We start from the raw sequence: 24,431 nt of genomic DNA, 5'->3' as shown, positions 1-24,431 counted from the left end.
CACCAACACACACACACGCACACACTCTTCTTCTTTTTTTTTTTTTAACCAAAGGTCCATTTTCCATATGTAAATTACTTCTACATGATAGCTTCCAAGATCATGACCTTGCCCTATGTCCGACCTCCCCAACTCTCAGGATGGTGTGCAGGTGACAGAGAGTGGCAAATTCCACATCAGCCCTGATGGGTATTTAGAAGTCAAGGATGTGGGTACTGCTGATGCTGGCCGCTACGAATGTGTCGCCCGCAATCCTATTGGCTATGATGTCGCTAGCATGGTGCTAACTGTCACAGGTAAGCGGATGGTGAGTTTTTGTTTTTTTGGGAACTGGAGCAAAATTGAAATATTATTTTTCATTCAGCCTTACACTTCTGCTATGACAACAGTAAATGAAAGATACTGTATTGCAGTGGCGCATTGATGAAGTTCAACCCTGCGGTTCAAACTGAAGCAGAAAATACTTTTTCTTTGTCGGGCAGTGCTTATTCCTGTCTTGTTATTGTAGAGTCCACAGAGTGAGACGCCCAAGTGGGAATGTGTTAGTCACACTCATGCAGTGATATCAGATGGCTGTCAGCTCTTCTCTTTCTGCTGGGATATCTCAGCACTCTGCTGATGCCTCTTAAACTGCTCAAAAGTGTTCTGCTTTTGTGATTATCTGATCATATGTGGAACAATAGGGCCACAATGAAAAAAGAAAAAAGAGTGATACTCTAAAAAGTCAGAAGGGTATGCTTGTAATGTCAGAATAAAGTCTTTATGCTACATTTATTTTTTACTAAATTAAAAAAATATATTTTCATCTTACCCTTACAGCACTTAAGACAAGAGAAATTGAGTTAAAAAGCCCTCAAGGAGGAGAAATTGATTACATCCAAAGCATGGCCACGCAAATTAAATTACTTGCGGAACGAGTGATGAAGCTGATGTGTAGCCATCTGTAATATACTTGAAAAAAAAACTATTTTGAAGCAACAGCCGCCGGGAGAAGTCGCAACATGGTTATACTTATGAACTATCATTTCATATATTTCAATTCAACTTACAAACATGATTCTACACTGTTCTAGAGAGCGAAAAATAAATTCCCCCTCTCTTTCAGAGCCAGTTCTTTATGCATTACTCTATCAATATGACTAACGCTCTTCTCTTCTTACATTAGCCAACAAAGTATCAAGCGAAGGGGAGCAGCGAAAAAGATCAAATGAAACCATTACAAAACTGATAGCAATCGAGTCATTCTGAAACTTGTTTAATAGCATGTGTGAGAAATTATTTTATTTTTTTTGTATATTTGGGGACATTGCCATGTTGCATGTAGTATTGGCCTTGTTTGCATTCAAGTGTGTGCTTCTGAACGACAACCCCTGCATGTCTTCTTGTCTTGCAGTTCCAGCAGTGAGCAGAGAGGGCGACACTTTTGTGAGCTCGTCCATAGAGCAGGCGATTCGTAATGTGGACAGCGCAATTGAGTCTACAAGGAGACGTTTGTTTGATGGGTAAGCTGTGACTTATGCAAATTGTACTTTACTGGCCACAACATTCATTACTAGATCGAATCAATTTGCTCCACGTGAAATTACTTCATCAATTTCCTAATTATGTGGTTGTACAGAGTTGCTGTGCATCCTTAAAAAGTCATGTCTGTCTGATTTGTGTTATAATTCATAGGTTGATTTTGGATTACTGATCCATGCAAACGTCTTTTTCTATTAAAAAAAAAATCACAACGTTGGACATCACAAAGATTAATTGCTTTCTTTGGCCAGTTTGCTGCACATTTATTTTGATGATCTTGACAATTTTTTGATTGCCTCGCTCACACTATTGCCAGCGAGCACTTTCTCATAAATCAGTCTGATAATCTATGACGAGTGTTCCCAACACTCTCTTTCCTTTTCCTTTAGAGACATTTTGACTCTTTAGTTTTGTGCTTTGTTTACTTGTGTAAGTTCAACACGTCAATGTGGGACCTACTTCCACATTCACTCAACTACAACTGAATGCACGTGTAGGTGGAACTTCCACCCTGCGACATGAATTTGACTACTGTATTTTGAGGTGATTTCGCAGAGCCAACGATGTTTATGCAGCCCGAGAAAAAGCACGACATAGATCATCCGCTTGTCCATGCCACAGTATACCAAAAATACAATGTAAACAAAGATAATTTATCTGCAAAAATGTCATGCGTAATGCAAATTGCGAATAAATAATCGTTCGTAACCCGAGGTGGCACTGTAAATAAAAGGGTTACGGCATTCTTTGCCCTCCAAGAATTCATACTGGTGGCCCGAAATATGTGGTATGGCAATGGTTGTATATCAACATCCCAGCAAATGAATTACATCTCCTGATTTTTGTCCTACAATGTTTTGGCCCACAAGACCTTGCTGCAGACTTCTTTAGAGATGCGCTGAGTTTAATCATAATCAATGTTACCAATTTTCTCATCTTGGCCGGAGTTTATTGGTTGTAGAATAGAGAAAGAAGTGATCTTCATCACTGTTGGCAAGTACTGTATAGTTCTTAAGTGTTTCCATCCTGTTTAAAAATGCGGTAAGCAGTTGTGTTGATCTTGGCATGCGCACACGGCGGTGCGCTTGGCTTACACATGCATGCATGATGCGTTGAACATGAACAAACACATAAACAAAGAACACAAATACACACAATTTGAAACGCTAACCCAAAAATCAGAGAAGGGGATTTCCAGCCGTAGTCTTAAATGGCAATCGCAGGCTGCCGGCAAAAATGATCAGATGAACTGAAAAACAGAAAAACAGTAATAAACGGATCCAGCAAAACTGCTGGTACATTCATTATTAGGATAGCATAGTACACCGATTGTGTTTCTTCTCAATGCCATACAGATCTGAGAGCAGTTTCTTGACAATTACAGGACACTTGTATCCAGGCGTCAAAACTGTAATTTGACTGAAAATCAAAAAGCTCTGTGACACAATACTATGAGTTGTAAAAATCTAAAGTTGTAAACATGAATTCCATTGAATCGAAGTTACGGGATGACTCTTGTTTGTTGAAGACGTTTCTCCAAGAAACTTCTCAAAGAGTCAATACGCGCAAATCAGTCTCCCTTGTGGCTTTATTTCATTTCTCTGTTACACTACTTGTGCATTGCATGGTATATATTTATTTCTGCGTGACCAAGCGTAAAATAAAAATATATGTTGTACTGTAATGTGTTGCTACCAAATGTGCGTCTCAGTACTTAACATGTCAAATGAGGTATTCATGTTGGCTTTGGCATCAGTCCATAATATGACATCACTGTGCTTGGAGTAAAAGGAATTTTGTTTGCGATATAGCTCTCTCTTAGGCAGAGTTGAAATGGTATACTGAATATGTTCACACTTTGCCACACTCTCATGTCCAACTTTGGAAGTGATGTATTACCTGCAAGATCTACAGAAGCATTTACTGTACAAGGCTTTCATCATCCATGTACATCTACAGTCTAATGCTTCTCAGGGTGATTGTTCAACTCTTAACTATTGTCATTTTCTGGGTCCTCTTCTGCTCAAGTCTGAACCTAGTTTTGAAATATTTGGATAATTACTGTTTTCTTCATTCCACTCCTGTTTTCTGCCTCTCCAACATCTCCCTATCACTCTAGTCAGCCTCGTACCCCAGGAGAGCTACTTGCACTTTTCCGTTACCCACGTGACCCGTACACCGTGGAGCAGGCTCGTGCCGGCGAGATCTTTGAGCAGACTCTGCTTCTCATCCAGAACCATGTCAACCAGGGTCTCATGGTCGATACCAACGGCACTGGTGAGGCTGATTTGCATATCAATCAACTGTTCTGATTCTAAATCTAGGGTAAGATAAGATAAGAAAACCTTTATTAGTCTCGCAATGGAGAAATTCCCAATTCACAGCAGCAAAGTTATCAAAGGAAGAAGTAGAACAACAAAATATAGGACATATTGTATTTCATAATTGATCCATACATCCATTTTACTGCTTATCCTGGTTTAGGTTACTGGGAAGCTGCGGCCTATCCGATCTGACTTAGATTGACAGGCGAGTCACACCCTAAACTGGTCACCGATGACAGGACTGGCACTGCATGGATAGACATGCTCGCTTGTAAACCTAAAGGCCATTTCGAGGTGTCATTTTAAAAAAAACTAAAAAATATGCAAGCACCCTGACCAAAAGCACGATTCAATACCTCGCAAACATTCACGTGAAAGAATGGCTCTCTTTCCTGAATCACTGCCAAGCAACACAATGGTACAAGGGTTGGCCAATCTAATGGTTCCTTGTGAAATATTCCTACTGTGCCCATGTAGTAAGTCTCCCAGTAATTCAACCAAAAACGTTTCAATGTGGATAAGTTATGAATCTAAGCACTGTCTTCTCTTAAGCGAGGCCAGAGGATCGAATGATTGACTTGGTATTGAGCGACCTGCTCAACCATCAATCACTGCTGGAGAACAGGGCGCATATTTTGTGTTCTGTCTCGAATGAGGCATCTGTCAAAAAAAAAGCAAACCAGCCATTTGTAAAATTGGATGCAGAGGCCTAGTAAAGGTCCAACGAATGTACAGTGCAGGTCCAAGACGTGTTTCCCTTTTAAAGTAAAGGGTGTTTGAAGAAAAGACACAGACAGATGAATGACTCATCCAGACTTTCTTGAGTTTGGCCACGTAAACTCATGTGCGATGACTCGAGAAATTTAGTTCCAAATAATCCGTTTAATTTTCACAATTGTCAATCACTAAGATTGAATTGCAATCCCAAAGCAGTCTGTCCGCATACTGGATATCCTCTATGTTCCGACAGAGTTTCGCTACAATGACCTGGTGTCCCCACACTTTCTGGATGTGATCGCCAACCTTTCGGGCTGCACAGCCCACCGCCGCATCAACAACTGTTCCGACATTTGCTTCCACCAGAAGTACCGCACTCATGATGGAACTTGCAACAACCTGCAGCACGCCATGTGGGGCGCCTCGCTTACCCCTTTTGAACGACTCCTGAAGTCCGTCTACGATAATGGTTTTAATCTGCCAAGGGGAGCCACTGAGCAGGCACACAACAACTACAGGCTGCCTCTGCCGAGGCTGGTGTCGACCACTATGATTGGAACGGAGTCCATCACTCCGGATGATCACTACACCCACATGCTGATGCAGTGGGGTCAGTTTCTCGATCACGACTTGGACTCAACTGTGGCGGCCCTCAGCCAGTCGCGCTTCTCTGACGGACAGCTGTGCACTCAGGTCTGCACCAATGACCCGCCGTGCTTCCCCATCCAGTTCCCTCCCAACGATCCACGACAGCTGAGAAGCGGTGCCCGTTGCATGTTCTTTGTGCGCTCCAGCCCCGTGTGCGGCAGTGGGATGACATCTTTACTCATGAACAGCGTGTATCCAAGAGAGCAAATTAACCAGCTCACAGCCTACATTGACGCCTCAAACGTCTACGGCAGTTCGCGCCATGAATCTGAGGAGATCCGCGACTTGGCCAGCCAACGGGGTTTGCTCCGGCAGGGAATTATCCAGCGTACGGGGAAGCCACTGCTGCCTTTCGCCACAGGACCACCCACTGAGTGTATGAGGGATGAGAATGAGAGTCCGATTCCTTGCTTTTTGGCTGGAGACCACCGTGCCAACGAACAACTGGGACTGACCGCCATGCACACTGTGTGGTTCAGGGAACACAACCGCATAGCCACAGAGTTACTCAGGCTGAACCCCCACTGGGATGGGGACACCATCTACCACGAGGCCAGGAAGATAGTGGGAGCCCAGATGCAACACATCACATATAGTCACTGGTTGCCAAAGGTAACGATTCCTTTCCGATGCCGTTCTACACTTGTGTCTCGACTCGTTTTTGCTTGAAAACTGAAAGGTAACAGCTGGTACCGTTGATACGGATGATCAGAAGTCTTTTCTGTTTCCTAGATCCTAGGCGAGGCAGGCATGAAGATGATGGGGCCGTATACAGGTTATGACCCCAATATTAACGCGGGCATCCTCAATGCTTTCGCCACCGCGGCATTCCGCTTTGGGCACACCCTCATTAACCCGATACTCTACAGGTTAGATGAAGACTTCCAGCCCATCCAGCAGGGTCACATCTCTCTGCATCGGGCCTTCTTCTCGCCCTTTCGCATCGTGAACGAGGGTGGCATTGACCCGCTCCTCCGCGGGCTCTTTGGCGTGGCGGGTAAAATGCGGGTCTCCTCGCAGCTACTCAATACAGAGCTGACGGAGAGGTTATTTTCTATGGTCCACGCTGTGGCCTTGGACCTGGCAGCCATGAACATACAGCGAGGAAGAGATCATGGCATACCGCCATATAACGATTACAGGACCTATTGTAACCTAACGTCGGCTCGGACCTTTGAGGATTTGAGGAACGAGATTAAGAATCCTGATGTCAGAGAGAAGCTTCGGAGGTGATTCTCGAGCTACAATCAGCTCTTGCTCAATTTTGAATGAGTCACTGGAACTGAGCACTTTGTGGATTGAAGTCACCCAAACCATGTACTGTATACTGTGTGATAGGCTTTACAGCACTCCTCTGAACATCGACTTGTTCCCTGCCCTGATGGCCGAAGACCTGGTTCCTGGCAGTAGACTCGGGCCCACCCTCATGTGTCTGCTGGCTTCGCAGTTCAAACGCCTGCGGGATGGAGACAGGTACTGTTAACAAAGCTTTATTTCTGTAGCTGTACTTTATGAAACACAATAGTAAAAAAAATAGTAATGTTACTACCCTAACATACTAGTGCAACCGATCCATGAAGGAAGCCTGGAGCAACATGGGTCAGATATAGAACATTAACATGTAAACATCGGAAATCAAATGCGGACCGAACTGACCTGAATTTTACTGCTTGGTTGGTTATTTCTGAATATTGCTAATCCACCGATGTGTTGTGCAGGTTCTGGTATGAAAACCCAGGAACGTTCACGCCAGCCCAACTGACTCAGCTGAAGCAGGCCTCTCTTTCTCGGGTGCTGTGCGACAACGGAGATAACATCACCCGTGTGCAGCGCGATGCCTTTCGGGTGGCAGAGGTGCCACATGGCTACGGCAGCTGCGACAACATCCCACCGATCGACCTGCGGATGTGGCAAGACTGCTGTGAAGGTAAGAATCCTAATCACACCTATATTCTCTTTCGTATTTATTGAGCCAAATGCATTGTCAAAATAATATTCATTTCATTTGTAGAGTTCAACCCAGAAACCGATCATATCTGTAGTGTTTTCTTTCTTGCCTTTTATTTTAGCATCAGCACACAACAGGAAGTCATGTTTTTTGATATAGTTTTAAACAAAATGTTGTCTGGTACGTGCAAGGGCTCTTCACCTTATTCTTGAGGGCTCCTCGGAAAAACTATTATAGGCACAACTTCCTGGAATACACCGGAAGTCACGGTAAGCCATTGGGCTTTCGTTTCCCAGACCGGTTTATTTGAAAGGTTTTTTTGCCGGTCACAAGCCCATGTCGAATTTTAAAATGTCTTGCTTGCACGGCTTGGGAGTTTGTTGGCAAACAACCAGAAGTCGTGTCTGTGGCTTCAAGAGCTATGTTTTAAACATTCATCCTCCCCGGCTGAGGAGAGACTGTTGATGTGATCATTGGCACAGTCCCCGGCAGGATTGAGAATGACAGAAGGATTAGTCTGAAAACGTTCATGTGAAAAAGACCACCAAAACTTTGTACGTGTGCTCCTTAAAATTTGTGGACAAAAAGTCCCATGGTGCCGCATACGCATCAAACTTTGTGCTTGGTTCTATGAAAAACCGCCGAAAAGATTCACTGAATGCCACATAAAAGAATGAGAGCAGTGTCACAAAAACATGAGGTATGATTTTTATGTGTATGGGGACACAGCACTTATAATAATCAACCATTTCAGCATGTGCATAATACATTGATTGTTAAAGGATTCTATATTTTCATTTTAATCTGCACTAATATTGTTGCTGTTATTGTATACTGGGTTTTTTCCTTTTGTTTTTGGAGCACATACGCAAAGTGATCCCAAGCAGTGGGAAGTAGTGGAGTTGATATAAGATTAAGGGTTTGGCTCGGTCCTCTGTCTGCTTTAAGGTAAACAAGACTGTGTCCAGTCTCTTTTAACAAAACACGACCAACTATGTTACTGTGTAAATTCTCATACATGTCAAAGCTTCTGAGATTGCTCATTGCCTCACGCTCTGAATCAACAGAATTCAGAAAGTAGATAAAAATTCAACTGTACGGTCTTGAAACTGCACGTTGTTTTGAGGTCATGCTCCTACCTCACTACTTTACAAGGAAGCGGGGTTGAAATGTTTTCACTTTTCAGCTGCAGCAACCAGCATTCCCACATTGTTTAAGTCTCTAACTCTGACAGTAATCCCTCATTTTTCGCGGTTAATGGGTACCAAACCGGTTTTTAAATGGTGATGGGTAGCGCTATGACATTCATCTTGTCTTCTCATTAGGTGTAATAGGTTTAAGGTTTCTTTTTTTCTTAGCAGACAACGGTCTTTTTTTTTTTTTTTTTTTAATGATTAGTCAGCGTTAAAAATGCAGATTTATGATGTTGAGTATGACTTTGCTGCTTGGGTTTGTATTCATACCTACTCCAATACATCAAGACTCGGTTAAGAACAAAATCCCATGGAAACCATGTTGCTGTGCACACCAAGTGAGCCGCATTGCTTTGTTGTTTTTCCACACTGGCAGACTGCAGGACCAAAGGTCAGTTCAACGCACTGTCCTACCACTTTAGAGGGCGCAGATCAGTTGATCACAGCTACAAAGACGGCAGACATGCTGACAGCTTCATGAAAAACAGGTGACACGCGCGCCGTGTGAATCATTTTTCGCAGCAACAGGCCATTTATAATTTCATCTCCGTGTGAATACGGCGTTGTATGCCAATTTTATTTTTGTTTGTCTTTGTGTTTTGCAGTCACTTAGAAGAAGCTACAAAAAGCCATGTTAATGTAACTGTGACCTCAAAAAAAAGTACTGATACCCCAGTCAGCGAATTCCAGGACTTTGTCTCTGACATGCAGAAGACAATCACAAGCTTACGCAAACAGGTAAATTCTTGTATCCGCAGACAATTTGGAGATTAGGAGTCACGTTCGGTGGCAGATTATTCAAGTTCAGTACAGTGTTCGAGTTAGAGTAGTTGTTTTATGCCAAGTGATCATTGCATAGTTTTTACTTTGATCCCTTTTTTCAAGCATGCGTGTGTTTGATATAATTTTACGTAGGTGCATTCCTTTCCTTTCCCAAACATTTTGTTCGAATTCCAGCTGTATTATTTTTGTACATTTGGAGCCTCGGTGCCCCTGACCTACGCTACAAAGTATGCTGAAATTATCATACTCTGTACCTGTCAGAACACAGACATGACAGCGGTTAAAAACCACTTAGGCAGGAAATAACTCCAACTTTTGACACATTAAGGACAGCCGATCAAAAATAAATCAAGAAACACAGCATGAGACCAAATCAATAGAATGTCCAGCTTGGCGTGGTCTCTACCCGCAGAAACAGCCTTTGAGTCCGCTGTTTGTCCTTTCATGTTTTCAGATTAAACGACTAGAAGCCCGACTGAGCAAGACTGACTGCACTGACAGTAACGGGCGTGAGCGGAGAGATGGAGAGCGGTGGAAGCAAGACCCGTGCACTCAATGTGAATGCAAAGTAAGGTCAACATATGCTGAGGAAACCACCAAATATTAAATGCACATTTTGCAGCACACATAGGTACCTCGATAGAGCATAAACATAGACAATAGTGTTAGATTTCTCTTCTTATGGAAATGTTGGCTCATTGCTAGCCTTTCTACAGTGCATTTTAAATTGCCGTACTTAATATTTTTCTCCTTTCAAAAATGTTACCATATGAAAAAACGGTTACCTTTCTTAATAATACGGCAATATTTGAAGGTTTGGAAAATTATTAACCGTCGTAGGAGGAGTAACCACAGGAAACTAAAACTAAAACTAAAATTGCGTACAATGGTCGGATATTGCACATCTACCCCGTAGGCGATTCATTCACCGTGGCTCTGGCCGAAAATTCCACCACAACTTCTCAAGAACAATTAAATGCCTCTGGTCCACCTCCCGCCACCCTTGTAGTTCCACTGAATGGGTCTAACTGACCACATTGTTTTAGCTAGCCTAGCTAGGTCGGCTAACACTGCTGTCACTCATGGCAATGCAGCGGTCCAAATTATTTTATATATATCCATAGTTAGTTAGTTAGTTTAGCTTTTTTTTTAGCAAAGGTCCACTTCACTGATGTTCGGTTTGCCCAAGTAACCCACACGACGAATTACATTATTGTTGAATCTTTTTGACACTTTTGAGGCTTTTTTTTCTGCTACTTATGTGGCATTCTACTTCCACTGTACTTTCCCTTGAAATTTGCGGACTGCTCTCAAAATGCTCAAAAGCCAAAATGTTTGACGACTGAGGGTGTGTCACAGTTGTTTGGTTGGTCTCCTTCCTGTTCTATTGTCGACTGGAGTTCCCAATTGTAACCACAGGGAACTTTTCAATCCTCCGTAATCTCATCAAGTAACCAACCCGTTTGCCCCCTTCTTTCTTTGCTCCCGCAGGACACGAGAGTGACCTGCTTTGTGGAGTCTTGTCCGACGGCCCAGTGCACACAGGCTGTCAAGCTAAAAGGCGCCTGCTGCCCTGTGTGCCTGGATGTAGCCAAGTGGCAAAAAGCAGACAGCAGCCATGAGTAATCCTCAGGACCTCCCGCCAGTCACGCTCAAGTGTCTGAAACACTCAGACTTCCACGGAGAGGAGGAGAATCTTGAAAGTGTCGGTTGGCCACCAGTTGCCTCGATACACCCAATAGCCTCATTTTATTTTTTTTCTCTTTTCTATTCTTTTTTTTTTTTTCGTGTGTGTGATTAGGGGAGAGGGTCATGTTTTGTTATGTTTGGATCGCTGCCTCCTCTGGGACAAAATGGATTCATCGCTGCTCCCTGAGGCCTCTGCAATGCAACAATTCAGTCTCTGTGTTTGCCCCCCTTTTGGCGTCAAATCACAGGGCCAGTTGCCATCAGCCCGCAGGAATGGGAAATAGATTGAAAGGAGGCCGGCCAGTGTTTTCTCAGGTTAGAGATGCCGAAAACTGGTGCTATTTTAACCCTTATGAATGAATTAATCACTAAATACCTTCAAAGTATTGTCATTTGTATGCAAAGCAGCCTATATCCGCTTGATATCTGCCTATTTTTTTATGTTAAATCACAATTGAGAAGATCATTTTATACAAGTTAAAAGAGGTTTTCTAGTTAGATCATCTTTTTATCCAAGGTGCTTCAATGTATGGTTATTATTATTATTATTTTTTATCCAAACAAACATAATGTGAAACCCTATGAAAATTTAAAAGGTAAAAAAAAAGAGAGATGTCTACTGATTTCTGCTCCGAAATGTCTCTGCCGGCCGTTTCTGATTATATACTGTCATATTGTGACGTCATGTCAGTCCCAGTGTTGTCCTCGGTCTGCAAAGCCAAATATTAGTGAGTAACATCTAGAATGTATGTAACTATGAAACCACATTTCATCTGTGATGCTGTTATATCTACTGCCACAGTACTTGTCGTCATAGTTCACACACTACTCACAGTTGTTGAAGGACTGCAATGATTACTGTCGACTTTTTTTTGTTGCCTGCCGCGGACCTGCAGCACTGGATTGCATGCATTCAGTTGTCAAACATGTACATGTTGACTTTTGCAAATCATGTGTTTTCATTTCAGGAGTGTCTTAACCCCTTTTGAGGGTCCTCTTTCGTACTGATACATTTAGAGAGATTTTGCCGTGCGCGCTTCATTGCCAAATTCTTTTCCAGAGTGGCGTTACGTCATTTAGTCGAGCACGCCACTGAGCACAGGTTTCTTTAACCCTCTGACCCTCATTCCGCTGTAATGGAAGCCATATGAGAGGTGGGAAATAATGTCGGGGAAGGGTCCTAAATGTTGGGATACAGACAATCAAAGCACATTTCCTACGTAGTGTTTTTGCATGCAACAAGACAGATTCTACGGCTTGTACACAATAATGTACATAGAAAACTTCCATTCAATGCACTGGCTCACGTGTGTAACTTAAAATCATGTTTTTTTTTGGCTTCCTGTTTTATGACAAAGCAGCCGCAGTGTTCCCCTCCATTGTTTTCTTTATGCGGTAACGTCCTGAGCAAGCATCTGTCACTAAATCGAAATAATACTGTCTGGAATGTTCCATTCAGGACGGGTTTTTACATTAAACTGTCCATTGACAGGTCTCTCCTTGCCTGCACCAGCATCTAGTCCCGATTGTAGTCTAACATGCTTCAATGTGTGTCCGTTTTACTGAATGTAGTGTTCTGATGAATATTCCTAGACATTAATCTTGAATGCGTATGTATGTAGCTGATAACAGCAAAATGTAATTTGGCCCCATTTCCAACGTTGTGTGTGCCATAGCACTATGAGGTCTCTGTTACCTGGGGAAATATGTTTTACTGGTCACCTTGACAGTAACGTGCCCCTTTTCCCTTTTTTTTAAAAAAATCATTCCCAAGTGTCAATAGAATGCAGTGTTTTTAAAGACCGAACATGACTTCCCAACACTGTTCCTTACAGTTGGTCAACGTGGCTATACTAGTACCTATCCAGACATTTGTCTTGTATGTTTGCCAAAGAACGTTTTGCACTGTAATGTATGCCTCTCAACATTAATAATAATTAAAAAAAATCAAGCCACGTTTGTTTTATAAACAGTACATACACAATCTTTGCTGGTTCTTCTGAGTACCTACAAGTCTAATGAAGCTGCTCGAAAAGGCTGAAGACCACGCTTCACTGATCGCAACGCAACAACACCAGTGATTGATCGACTCCAAATCGTTAACTCAGAATCATACACTGGAAAAGTGAGATCACTGGCTTGGTAGAGTGGATGGCCACACGCCCGTATGCCATCCATCCAACGTTTTGAGGCCTGATGAGATGATTCCTTGGGAATCTCTTGCCAGACTTGGACCTGGAATCAATTTATACCTCTCCACTACAATACTCCTCCTGCTCCTTGTATGGCACAATGATAAAAGTGAATACATAGAAATACCCCCCTCCATAGTTTTAGTTTTTATATATGTCTGAAGGTTCTTTTCTACGAGATTTTAGTGCCTACTGTATTTTATTTCAGGGTGCAATATAAGGTTTTCCAGCAGGGGATGCTCAGAACCTTGCTTTTCAGCAGAGGCTGGCTACCATCGAAGAAGACACGTCGTTGTGTGATTCTGCAAGTCAAACCGAGCACCGAGAACACTGACAGACATTATTGTAATTGGACAGCTTCCCAGAATTCCTCAGTCGTTCACAAGCAAAGATCGGGCGTGATTCGTCTCTTTGTAAACAGCTCCGTGAGAAAGTAATTTAATGACAATGTTACTGAACGTACAATGCCGAGGAAGTGAGGGATTTCCTCATCTACGGTCTATAATTATCATCAAATGGTTCAGCGAATCACTGCATGTAAGTGGCAAGGCTGTTTTTGTTTCAACCCTGCAACCTAACAATGCCACATTGCCCCATTTACTGTTAGTTGACGGTAGGCCGCGCAGTGAAAATTAGCAGGAAATGAAGTTTCCATTTGGTGAATAGATAAAAATCTTGATGATTTTACCAGGCAGGAAAATACTTTATCACCCCCACAATAAGTAACCTCTCTTACTCAGTATTATGTCTATTTTAGTGGGATCCAAATGTGATGTGTACTTCCTCAATGATTTGTTTTCCCCCATATTGTACCTCTCTTGTCCGGAAGCAATCCATCACAGTTGCAGGTGGTGTTTAAAATCAAGCTGATATCTGTTTATTGAACCGGAAGATTAGCAGACTATTGGAGCAAAAAAAATGTTTTTTTTAATGCAATAACTTTGCTAATGCTCATCAAAAGCCAAATCTTCCCACCATCACATTTGGGAATTTCATTTAAGCAAATGTGGCTCTTTTTTTAATGACCTTGAGGAATGTCTTTCCCCTTGGAGGAGGAAAGTCATACTCATTTCCAGACCAAAGAGTATGAAAGAAATGTGGTGTCCCACAGAGGCGAAAAAATGACTTTTTGTATCCTGGGAGTGAAGCAGAGTGTGGGAGAGAAATGTAATGAAGGAAGGCTTCCAGTATGTGATCGTCCCTTGACAAACAAGCCCACACAGTGAAGCATGTGATTGCACAATCGCAGATGCAAAAGGATGCAATATATTGACTCACTGTCCCTCTTTGGACTATTTCAGAGACTTAACCATTACGCTTTGATTTATCAAATGTATTCATCATTTGTTGATAGACAAGTTGTGTGTTCCATCTGTGGAATTATAAGCACAGTGTATTGCAGGCCTAAGTTGGTTCCTTTATGTACATGCACCGACTGGAAAAGAGAAACGCACGACAAATTGTCACATCTCTCCACAACTTGGTCAACTTAAGCTGGGTACACGCATCCTGATGCTCGGGCCTACTTTGATCATTTTAGCCCCGTACGATCAGATTCAGCAAAGGCACAATTATTGGATGTCGTGACCAATTATCCTTTGGTGTATGGTATCTTAAGAGTGTTTTTTGTTTCTCCCTGATCTGCGTACAAAACTGTCTAGGCCTATCATCTTAAATGTTAAACAGTCAATAATCAGGATCGCAAATACTAATTGTGATCTGAAGCTCACACTGTTGTCAAATTCAAATAAAGGAGCAATTGGTTGTGTTACTGGTTGCAATTAGCAACCACATTGTAGTTACCAGATTAGCTAACAGTCGGGTGACCGAGCGTCCTCTTTTCATACTCAATAAAATAAAAGCAAAGTGGAAGTTTTTATTTCGTAAAACGGGGCAATTGTGTTTCTGGCCTTGTTCTCTGTTGCTTGGTTTTTGTTTGTTTGTTTGTTTGTTAAATTCCACTGACTAATTTTTCACCATGTAAATGCAACTTTTGACCCTGTCCTTTCTTGGCCTCTCACGCCTCTTGTATCAAAATACCAAACTTGTTTCCCAGCTCTATTAAAATGAAATAGCCAAAACAGATCATATCATCTCAAGACAACAGATGTGAAGATGAGAGGACAGTAATTTCTTTTACATATAGTACGTAAAAGGAACTCGGGGCAAGTGCTGGGCATTTGCTTGAGAAGAATACACATTTACAGTGCTACACTGTGCTCCCAAAGAACTCTCTAATAAACTGATCAACAGTAAAGGCTGGCTGAGAGCCTCGCTGGCAGATTGAGCGAGTGGCAGATGGAATGAATCGTCAGTTCGTGACCTACCTACTTGTTGCTTTGCTTGCATTCCTTGGCGGAGAGCAGCGGGGTACAGTCTGACCCAGCACGATAATCCTTGAGCTGCCAGGATCTCTTATCAGCTCTGTTTTGGGCCCTAAAATGAGCCAACAAAGGGGGGGGGGGGGGGGCAAGGAATGTATGTTGCCATGCGCAAGCACAACCACTTTGACATGAAAAAAGCTTACACGTCTAACAAAGGAGCTACATTAGTTCCCTAAAAGACCAGGACGCCTGGCAGCTAAGCGAGATTGGCTGATACTTTGAATGTCCGCCAAAATCAAAACATGTGTTCAATGGTTCGTTAAATTAGAGTGGGGCACCAACCTTTCATAGTTTGTTATTTTATTGTCTAACACTCCTGCATTGAGCCTAGTCTCAGAATCTCCCAAAGTGTCCAATAACACCACAAAAAAATGCTGTTGCGATCCACTTTTTGGCTAGAAATAGTTGCTGGTGTGATCGGAAAAGTTGATGAATTTAAGCAAGTCGATAAGTTGGCAACCCTGGTCGTCCTGGGGTCATCATGGTAAGAAAACTGTACTTGGCATTCGCATGACACTGAATCACACCGCTAAAACAGCCAGCCCCCCCCCCCCCGACCCCCAATATCCATCCATTATCTGATCTGCTTATCCTTCGGGCAGCAGGCGCTGTACAACCTGAACTGGTTGCCAGCAAAAAAATTCACACTAATTAATCTTTGCTGTGGAACTTGTAGGCGGTCCGCTGCTCGTCTGGTTAGCTTGTCGGCCTCACACTGCAGAGGTGCAAGGTTTGATTCTGACTCTGGCCTTCCTGCATGCAGTTTGCATGTTCTCCCCGTGCCTGTGTGGGTTTTCTCCGGGTTCTCCTGTTTCCTCCCACAGTCCAAAAACATGCATGGCAGGTTAATGGAAGACTCTAAATTGTCCCTAGGTGTGAGTGTGAGCGCGGATGGTTGTTCGTCTCTGTGTGCCCTGCGATTGGCTGGCAACCGGTTTAAGGTTTCCCCCGCCTACTGCCTAAAGACAGTTGAGATAGGCTCCAGCACGTCCCGCGACGCTTGTGAGGATAAGCGGATCCAAAAATGGATGGATGGATGGTTGGATGTGGAACTTGTTGTTTGGCAGAGTTCATAGAGTTCAATCTTAACTGCCACATCAGCATATTAGTAATATGACTAAACTAACAATACTTTTTGTCATGAACACAGACATACCCTAGCACTTTAATGAGTAGTTGACAAGTTAAAAGTTATTTATATACGTTTGATTCACAATTAAAGGCATCCTCCCAATTAGATATGAGTAAATTATACCTTGAAAAAAAGCAACCATCTCGGAACTGGTGAATAATCTTAATGAGAACATATTTAACTGTCACATCAAGTGTGGAAAATGACATCAGGTCCAAAAGTCTCGGCGATGTCTCTCTGCGGTGGTGTTCCCCATACAAAATGAACTGCACTGTGCTTCTCCTGCATTTTTGTGGCTGAGGGTGCACGGTTTCCCATGGCTGTAATAACACATTAAAAGCTTGTCGCAAAGAATCCTGCTCCCCTGGAGATCGCACTAAATATTTTGTTTCAGCTATATAAACCTCCTCTCAAAGTACCTCAGCAGCCCATGTGCGATTATTTATATTGCCAACCGAGCTTCACATGTGCCCCAACACAAGAATGAAAGAGCGTCATAAATCTGTGAAACATTGAGTTGGGGAAATTTGCGGTCAAGCTGGAATAAAAACTTCCACTGATTTAATAAAGCTCATGACGGTACAAAATTATGACACTCTATGATTCATACACTGCTTAAATGTACTTTATAGTTAACATCAGAATGCATGTTAGCTACTTTAACTTTTGTTACATAGTATTAGCTAATGGCGTAAAATTCAGATATGCGGCATATATTTCACCGCTGTCTGAAGTCATCGATGTGGTGGTGTCTAACTCAAGTAAAAATACTTTTATTCTGCTGACGGCCGGCAAATTATTTTCCCTACTCGCTGGGCTCTGCTTTCACAAGTAGAAGCCACTTAAGTAATAACGCCAAACCCCCACACCCGGTCTTTATGAGGACAAAATCCGGACTCGCCCCGCAAGAGTCGATACGTGGAGTCAGTCGCTCCCTTGCATGAGACAAGTTATCCCTAGCTTTAAAAAAAAATGCTGATGTAGCAGTATTTAGTTATTTCTTCCATTAGGTGTTGTATTCATCAGTCAAAGTAATATCCAATCGACCTCCATCCAGGCTGTCATGCTGTGAGAGCATCTTGCGGCAAAACCCTTCAACATCGCTGACAAGGCAAAATAAATCAGTCATAGCAGTACATACGATTGATGGGACTTCATGGAGACACCAGATGTTGAGGTTAACACATTTCAACGAGGCTAAACATGACACGGTTGCGCGCATTTCCCCACAAAGGATATGGTTGCAGTGAGGTCCCGTAGATAACATTGAGAGTTACTTCACAACATTGCCACAACAGTAGAATTTTCTGGAACGAGGCCAAGACTTAAACATCTCGAAATCATTGCAGTGACATCGTGTTCCTTTACAAGGAGTCATTCTAGGAAGCTTATTCGAGCACTCGTATATCTCCCGATGCTTTTAATTCCTCACCAGAGAGTGCTTGACCTACGAACAGAGGCCTTCAAACATTTTCAGACACACCCACAGTCCTTGAGTTAATTCTTTGTTATTGTAATTCTGTGCAGCGAATGTCAACAAACGATCACAGTTGAGCCAGTTTTCGCTCTCTGTGAACGTACAGGGATGCATTGCGTTACATCATTTAGGAGACTGTGATTCTCTATTGACTCCAAATCACCGCAACCCTGCATAAGCAGTGGAGATGAATGGATGGCTTGGTGCTTGAAAAGGACTGATGAATGGGTGTACAGGCAGCTGTCCGTGTGCATGGATGGAGGAACAGAGCGACGGACACATGGACAATGGCTGGGTGGAAATAGCAACGGATATATGAACAATGGATTGACGTGTACGTGACGTACTGATTGGCTGAATGGAGTGTTGGATTGATGCACAACAAAATAATGATGAGTCATGAACAATGGATGGAGGTATGGACTCTTGTTTTGGGAAGTGCAGACAAACTGATGGCTGCATTAATGGCTGAATGGACAGACATGGACAGATGGGTTGATGAGCTGAACATGAATGAAAGTCGGGTGAGTGAATGAATGGTCTTATTTTCACCTGTTAAATTTCAATTTTACTCTCCACTCCATTATGTATGATAAGGGAATGTTTTTTCTCATACTGTCGTAAGCCAAAACTCAAAGAAAGCTTACTAAGGACATCTAGTGGTAGTATAAGGTACAACTAATGGTGCTTGAATTCAACCCTTGGGATGAATTACTGTATAATCGTGAGACAGGTTCTCGTGATTTAATTTATGAGGTCCTATTCTTCTCATAATATATATATATATATATATATATATATATATATATATCTCCTGCAATTGTCAGGAAACCAGTCCTGGATATATACCCCACTTCTCACCTACAAGCAGCTGGAATAGACTCCAAGCAGTCCAGCTGGATGGATGGGGGCATAATCCATTCATCCATCCACTTCCGGGTTGAGTGAACGCTGGCGCGTTTTGGCTGCCGCTGCTCAACCCGTATTGTTTTGTGTTTTTTGTTATTGTAAAGTGTCCTTGGGTGTCTTGAAAGGCGCTTATAAATAAAATGTATTATTATTATTATTATTATTACTTCCCAATTGGGGTACAACCTGGACTGGTGTCAAGTCAATAGCAGGGCACATACAGACAAATAACTACAGTAGACACACTTTCACACCTAGCAGAGTCAATTCACCTAAAACGCATGTTTGAAGGGGAAGTTGCACAATCACAATGCTGGTATCCTAAAATTCCAGCCACAATTTATTGAGGGCATAAACAGAAATCACTTATGACAGGGAAACAATTTTTGTCGGCATGTTTATTTACAGTTTATGCCACATCTCGACAGTTATACTTAAAGCATGTTTTCTCTTGCTGCATCCAAGTTTTAGTACAGGGCGTGTGAGTGTTGTAACCTATCTTGTCCCTCCCTTATGGCAGAGTATCAAGGGGTCAAAGCATTCTGCATCCATGTGCAATTGGCAGAAAAGGTAAAGATCAAAAATTTCAATAGGTATGGGATTGGCCACTCCTGGCGACTCTGTAGCTCTGCTCTTGCTTAGCTGATGTATGTTGCCTTCACTGATACGTGCAGATCCATTTTCACCAGAACTTTCCTGAGTTTTGTTCATTGAGGTATCACACACTTAACGAGGAGAAGTTGTTGGAGCCATCTGAAGACTTGAAGCCCGAGATGCACACGTCAGACATGACACGTGAAGAGCGGGCCGAGTAGACGTACCTCTTACCGAAGCACCACAGGTCGAGAACTATCTTCTTGAAGTGGCTCCTAAATTTGGAGCCAATGAAGGCGTAGAGGATGGGGTTGACACAGCAGTGCAGGTAGGCGACACTTTTCGAAATGGCCAGAACTTGGAGACGGAGCTTCTCTTTCTGACAACCTCTTTGTTCAAATAGATCCAGCGTGTGGTTGAGCAGAGCCACGTTGTAGGGCAGGTGGCACACAATGAAGAACACGACCACCACCAAGACCACACGGACGGCCTTGTGCCTCTGGCTGCTCTGCGCTCGAATCAAGGTGCACACGATGCTGGAGTAGCATAGCGCCATCACCGTTAAGGGCAGCAGGAAGCCAATGGCCATTTGAAGGTAGGGGATCAGCATTTTGATCAACTTTGCCGTCTCGTCTTTGCTGAAAGACAGCTGACACATCGCATGCGCGGTCTCAGCCCCCACACTGGTCTCTTCAAAGCGTTCGGTGTATATAAGCGTAGGCAGTGTTAGCGCAGCCGCACAAAACCACACGGCAGAGCAGATGATGCGACTGTAAATGAGAGAACTGGAGCGAGCCCCAAAAGAGCGTCTGGCTTGGACAATGGCAACGTAACGATCGCCGCTGATGCACGCCAGCAGGAGCATGCCGCTGTAGAGGTTGATGCTGTAAACCGACCTTAACACCTTGCAAATCCCACTGCCCATTGGCCAGTTGTTCTGCTCGTTGTAAATGATAAAAGGCAGGGCCAGCACAAAGATCACGTCGGACACAGCCACGTTGACTAGGTAGACGTCTGTCATTGTCTTGGTTCTCTTGTAGAATATGTAAGTGACCACCACAAGGAGGTTCCCGATCAGGCCGAAGGCACAAATGAGGGAGTGTATGTAGGTTTGGGTCAGGACTTGAGCAGGATTTGGGTCCAAGTTGCACAGCTCCCAATCTGTATAATCGTCAGTGCTGGGATTATAATAGTCTGGAGCAATTGAAGACATGCTTTGGTTCTGTTGAACAAAGAAACATTTCAAGACCCCGCAACATATATTTGCATTTCGAGTCAATCTAAAGAATCACTTGAAAAAGACAAATGTAATTTTAATGCAGATTTTCTTAAATGGCTTTTCATTTTTGGGGTTCTAAAGCCATCTTATAAAACGTGTGCAATACAGACATTACCGTGAGTTGTATCTTATAGCTATGTTTCAGAAAAAAAAATCCACCTTAAATTCCCGAATATTACATACTATATTATGTCATTTTTACTCTATTACTTATTATATTGTTAGATGATGATGATGATGATGATGAAAAGAAAACATGGGGAAGATTCGTTATAAGCACAAAAAAAACAGAAAAGTTTACTTGGAGCTCTGATTAAAAAAAAAAAAAAAAGTTTAAAAAAATGTTGACCAGTGTTATGTACACTTGGAGCATGTTGGTCTAGTGCAGTGGTTCTCAAAGTATGGTACAAGTACTTGTAGTGATACTTGTGCTCCTTCTTGTGATATGTGAAAAATCACCAAATGTTATGTTCCATTATTGTTACAGCGGGTGAAACTTTTTTTTCAAATCCAGAACAGCAGATTTATGAAGTATAGTTCCGTTGTGTCGAACTTGTAAGTACAGTACATTTGCATTTCATCTTTCAGAACTGTTTCTTTTCAAATATTCATGGAGATATATTTTTTGGTTACCCTTTTCATGCACCAATAGTGATAACCTGTAGCCTGAAAACATGATACGCTGTCCACTGTAGTAACCGCTGTCCCTGAAAGGGTTAAATCGTATGTGTGATACATTTTAAATGAATCGCGATTTGAGGACCGTGTTTCATTTTCCTACAAGTGTTGATGTTCAAATTGTGCATAATGTCACAGCTACTTACAAGTGCTGTAACATTAAATACTTCACAGCGAATAAAACGTTTGCCAGTTTTTGATGAACACTACGGCCTAGTACTCTTGTGTATTTTAATGTTGGTCATTATGGTGGTATTTGGAGAGCTACGTATCGTTTTATAAGGCGGTACTTGTAAAAAGTTTTACAACCTGTCTAGTATTTGGTATCCTGCCTCAAGAGTTCTGAGGTTCTGGGTTCAAATTTCAGTTCTGGCCTTCCTGTGTCGAGTTTGCATGTTGTCCCTGTGCTTGGTTGGTCTGTCTCCGGTTACTCCGACTTCCTCCCACATTCCAGAAACATGCATCTGAGAAGACTCGAAATTGTGAATATGAGTGCAAATGCTTCTTTGTCTACTCTATACCATGACTATCCAAACTACAGCCTGGGGGCAGTCTGGCGTACATTGGTTTCATTTATTTTTGTATACACTGCACAACATTTCTAGTCATAACCCCCCCCCCCCCCCCCACTCCCGCCCCCTCTACTGAATGAAGATAATTCAGTTTAAGCAACAAAACGTGTGGCGTGTGATTGTTTTATGTACCTTCTGCTCCATGACAAGGTCAGTTTAGTTGAGATTGCCTTTTTTTGGGTTCTGAATGTGGCAATGTGATTCTGCTGCTGCTCAGTCCAGGGGTTGATCTATTCCAATGGGATACAGACCAAGGACACCCCAAAATTGATCACCGAGCTGCCTTCTTTTCTATCCATCCAGCTGCTGTCTTATAGGGGGGGATAGACTCCAAGTTAAGATGCCCCACTATAAATAATGAGTAATACTGCAAATTTCTGATACAATCAATGCAATGTCAGCAAAAACATGACAACCACTTGCGCTTTGTGTGAAGAATAAAGGCTATGTTCTAGTTTGTCTCTTCCTCTGGTTGCACATGACCTAGTTTCAGCTCCTTTTTTCAAGTAAGCTACTCACTTGATCTTTCAAGTTGATCTGATCCTTATCAGTGAAGATCTCAGACATACCCGAGAATCAGAGCACACGCAAGAAAGTCACACATCTGACGGTCGAACAAAAACAGGTCACTAAGGATCATGATAAAAGCAGCAGTCAAAAAAAAAAAAGAATAGAAAAGAAAAAGAAAAAATATTCTGCACAGCATAAATCATCATACCTATAATACTGATGAGTTTTTTTAAAGCATACATTTTGGCCTCTGAGACACTTTTTACATGTTTAGGTCGGACAGATATTTTATAATGTTTTACAGCACAGTTAAATAAGGCGTACTGGTCGTGTCTATGTGAAAAACAAATATGCAGAATTGAGCGGAAAAAAGGAAGCTGCAATTTTTCAGATGGCCATTTGGAGAAGGTCGACCACTCTTTAAACTGTAGCCTTGTTCATCCCGTTTTAAATACTACTATATATGTAGCAGTGTTGTTTCTGTGGTTACCTTGATATCAGAAATGTATCTGCCAAAGAAATACAAACACTAATTACAGTTGGGCATTCATGCTGATTTCAGTTTTGGAAAGGCAATTAAGACTGCATGTACCGGGACACTCAATGGTTACATATAATACTATTAGAGCTGTGTGGAAAACATTTGCCTTGGCAGAGATGATAATGCTCAGATTTAATTGACATTGCCAGTGAGCTCCCAACAATTAATCAAATTACATTAGAGGTACAAAATATCTCAGCTCTAAGTATTGTTATTAGTTAATATTGTTGTTATTTTATTGATGTTTCACTGCATTCATTGCAAGAAACAACAAATATGACAAAACTAATAACAATCATCATCATCATCATCATAAGAAAAACAACAATAATGATAAAAAAGGAAAGAATATATTGTTAAATTATTACCCTGCTAAAAAAAAAATTCAAAACAAAGAATGATTTTCTTTCAATGGCAGAATTCTCGATTGCACCACTTGGACTTAATATTGTCTCCGCAGTTTGTAATATTTTTTTCAGTGTTTTTAGATCTGATTTGTAAATATGATCCCCTCATTCTTAGACAAATCAATCAAGAAATATTTACATGCAATAATGGCATTTTCTGTTCATAACATACCTACAGAATGATGTTTTCACAGAGTGAAGTTTTCTTGATGAAGTGTTGACAAAAAAGTACCAGGGTGTCACCAATACAGTATCTGAGCTACTTATGAAAGAATAATTGAGCAGGGGAGATTACAGTCACAGGCTTGAGCAGCAAAGTTAAAAAAAAAAAAAAAAAAAAGAGGAAGAAGACCAGAGTGAAAAAACTCAAGTCAGTTCACCCGCCTATTTCATTTTCCTGCTTACCATTTCATTCGTACTGATTTTTTCTGCCCTCTGCACCGGTGATCCTCCTCTGCAAAAACGACATTGATATGTGAGGACAAATTATGTATTCATGCTTCATTCCACTCCCTGTGAACTTCATGGAACTAGATTCAAAGAATAATCTTCATTTTTAGATATGAGGGATTACATTCTAATCGTTATTTGCTTTGTCACCCATTTGAAATCTCTGTTCATCATAGCCTAATGTTTAAATGAGCAGAGGATGTCCTTTGTTCAAGTTGAGCGATTTGTTTCTATTTTGGACAATTCAATCCCTCAATGACATATATACAGTATACTGTATCAACATTTAAAAAAAATAAGTTGACGCTCTTTCCCAATATGACCAGGAGATAGCGCTATTATTCCAACAAATTTAAAATTGTGGCACAAGGCTCTTGTAATGTAGTTTTAATTTGGAATACAATACATGCCTTGTGCAGTATGAAACCACTTTTTTTGTGGAGGAAAACATGTTTTATCACACTGAAATGGTCTAGATTTATT

The 24,431-nt window shown here is 41.9% G+C and overlaps 2 protein-coding genes across 3 annotated transcripts in view; one reads left to right on the top strand and one right to left on the bottom strand.

Annotated features, from left to right (window-relative positions):
• The window catches only part of pxdn (peroxidasin), a 47,055-nt gene extending 32,168 nt beyond the window's left edge, over positions 1–14,887 (top strand). For both annotated transcript variants that reach the window (XM_086127609.1, XM_086127608.1), the window contains 11 exons: positions 140–296; positions 1,394–1,502; positions 3,641–3,798; positions 4,816–5,822; positions 5,943–6,439; positions 6,549–6,683; positions 6,929–7,137; positions 8,728–8,839; positions 8,957–9,089; positions 9,589–9,702; positions 10,626–14,887. In XM_086127609.1, the coding sequence (XP_085983735.1) occupies positions 140–296; positions 1,394–1,502; positions 3,641–3,798; positions 4,816–5,822; positions 5,943–6,439; positions 6,549–6,683; positions 6,929–7,137; positions 8,728–8,839; positions 8,957–9,089; positions 9,589–9,702; positions 10,626–10,760 (2,766 nt within the window). In that variant the 3' untranslated portion in view covers positions 10,761–14,887. The remainder of the gene's footprint in view (positions 1–139; positions 297–1,393; positions 1,503–3,640; positions 3,799–4,815; positions 5,823–5,942; positions 6,440–6,548; positions 6,684–6,928; positions 7,138–8,727; positions 8,840–8,956; positions 9,090–9,588; positions 9,703–10,625) is intronic.
• Positions 14,888–19,295: 4,408 nt separating this feature from the next.
• ccr6b (chemokine (C-C motif) receptor 6b) lies at positions 19,296–23,936 on the bottom strand. Its single transcript, XM_086127471.1, has 2 exons — positions 23,671–23,936; positions 19,296–20,733 (listed from the first exon to the last, which is right to left on the bottom strand). Exon 2 carries the CDS (start codon positions 20,722–20,724, stop codon positions 19,636–19,638), a length of 1,089 nt encoding a protein of 362 aa, XP_085983597.1. The 5' UTR covers positions 20,725–20,733; positions 23,671–23,936; the 3' UTR covers positions 19,296–19,635.
• Positions 23,937–24,431: the final 495 nt, after the last annotated feature.

This window comes from Hippocampus guttulatus, chromosome 13 (assembly GCF_054856545.1).
Source record: "Hippocampus guttulatus isolate MCC_2025c chromosome 13, RoL_Hgut_1.0, whole genome shotgun sequence".
Lineage (NCBI taxonomy): Eukaryota > Metazoa > Chordata > Actinopteri > Syngnathiformes > Syngnathidae > Hippocampus > Hippocampus guttulatus.
This window is presented reverse-complemented; position numbering and strand designations above follow the sequence as displayed.

What these genes read in the sequence shown, in the direction of transcription:
- ccr6b (XM_086127471.1), bottom strand. Translation starts at nt 20,724, where the DNA reads ATGTCTTCAATTGCTCCAGACTATTATAATCCCAGCACTGACGATTAT.